Source organism: Alligator sinensis, unplaced genomic scaffold (genome assembly GCF_000455745.1).
Source record: "Alligator sinensis unplaced genomic scaffold, ASM45574v1 scaffold1339_1, whole genome shotgun sequence".
NCBI lineage: Eukaryota > Metazoa > Chordata > Crocodylia > Alligatoridae > Alligator > Alligator sinensis.
This window is the reverse complement of record NW_005842490.1, coordinates 1,161,161-1,162,809: the sequence shown is the minus strand read 5'-3', so window position 1 is coordinate 1,162,809 and position 1,649 is coordinate 1,161,161. Positions and strand designations below refer to the sequence as shown.

The 1,649-nt window shown below is 37.5% G+C and overlaps 1 protein-coding gene across 2 annotated transcripts in view; it reads left to right on the top strand.

Moving 5' to 3' along the window:
* The first annotated feature begins 531 nt into the window (after positions 1–531).
* WLS (wntless Wnt ligand secretion mediator) overlaps positions 532–1,649 on the top strand; it is a 43,052-nt gene continuing 41,934 nt past the window's right edge. For both annotated transcript variants that reach the window (XM_025212867.1, XM_025212868.1), the window contains exon 1: positions 532–802. In XM_025212867.1, the coding sequence (XP_025068652.1) occupies positions 613–802 (190 nt within the window). In that variant the 5' untranslated portion in view covers positions 532–612. The remainder of the gene's footprint in view (positions 803–1,649) is intronic.

Sequence of the window (1,649 nt, the reverse complement as noted above, 5' to 3'; positions counted from 1 at the left end):
TAGCTAATTAATGTAGTATCTTCTTTTATCAGTACCAATCTTATAGCCAACCAATATATCAGTGCACCCCTAGTCTTTTGTTATAGTAAAAGTGCAAGACTACTCTTGGCTCTGCCTCAGTCATCTAAGTCAGTCATTGCCTGATCTATTATGAAGTTTGTGATCAGTTTGTTTAGCAAAGTTAAAATCTGAGTAAGTATTCTAGATAACCCATTTGGACACACTGAAAAGATATGTGCAAAGAAAATTGCTGCTAATAGTTTTCTCTGTTAGTATTAGTTTTTTCTGTCTAGAGGCTAATCTTATCTTGATTCCACTGAAGTCAGCCATATGTCCATCTGCTAATGTAATAAATTCAGCTTTTCTTAAGTTTCACTAAAAGATCAAGCAGAAACATCTGTTTGACTAGAAACCTTTTGTGCAATTCGTTAATCTGACGTTTGAACATGGGGATAGGGGTCTGAGTTTGGGGAATTCCTCACTGTAACATGGAATTCATCTGTTAATGTGTTTTTGTTTCATTTTTCAGCTCCAAGTCCCACTTCAGCTGTGCCATACGTGTCAATCAAATGCATTGATGTACGAAAAAACCACCACAAAACCAAATGGCTAATGCCGTGGGGACCCAACCAGTGTGAGAAGATCAAAGACTTCGATGAGGCAGTGAGCAGGCAAATAGAGGCCAATGATATTGTGTTTGCTGTCCATATTCCTCTCCCCCCCAATGAGATGAGCCCCTGGTTCCAGTTTATGCTCTTCATCTTGCAGCTGGATGTTGCTTTTAAGATGCATAATGTCATACGTAAGTAACTTGCTGTCTTTTCCAAAATGCTCTAATAGTGTTTAACATTGTCCACGGTGTGCCTTTCAACTCTTTACCTTCATACCCTGATATCGCTTAAAATAAATCATGAACAAGCCACTCAGTTAAAAATATCTATATCTACAGAGATGTGCTATGTATTTCTACTATGGCTGCAGGTGTAGCTCATCTCTATTGGATGTTTTGCAAGAGTTGTTTGTAGTACTGTATTATTATTGTTTTTTTTAAATACTAATATTTTTGTAAACTTGTAGAATCGGAAAAATACTCCAGTTCATTTGCTTATTTACACTGCTTTGTTCCTTCACATTTTAAATTCAGTTTGGCAATGCCACCAAGTAACAGTTCTTAGCTGACTGCTAAGATAAAATTGTATTTTTGAAGTATTATGATGGCTTGAAGAATGAAATTTGTTTCATTTGCTCACCAAGTACATTAAAGCTAGAACCAGAAGGTTTAGTGTTCACATGTTGGCCTTACAGTCTCTAGAACTAGTAGAAAAGGTGTTCAGTAGTCCTTCCAATATGAAATAAATATGAGATCAGAATAGTTTGCTGTTGGGAGGGATTTTGAGGAGTAAAGCTTAAACAGAGCTGACAGGATCAAGCAGGTATAGAGAGAAATTCCATGGCACTGCTTGTAATACATCGCTGGCTAAAAGTTTCTCTAATGTTAACCTCCATTAAGCATTCAAAGATACCATTTAAAGCCACAAATCAATGTTGCATTAACTTGTTCCCCTCTCGCCAAAACTGACAGCTTCTAAGCCAGGGGTGGACAATTATTCGGGCCCAGGGGCCATGTAGGGAGTTTTGATGAGTTGCTG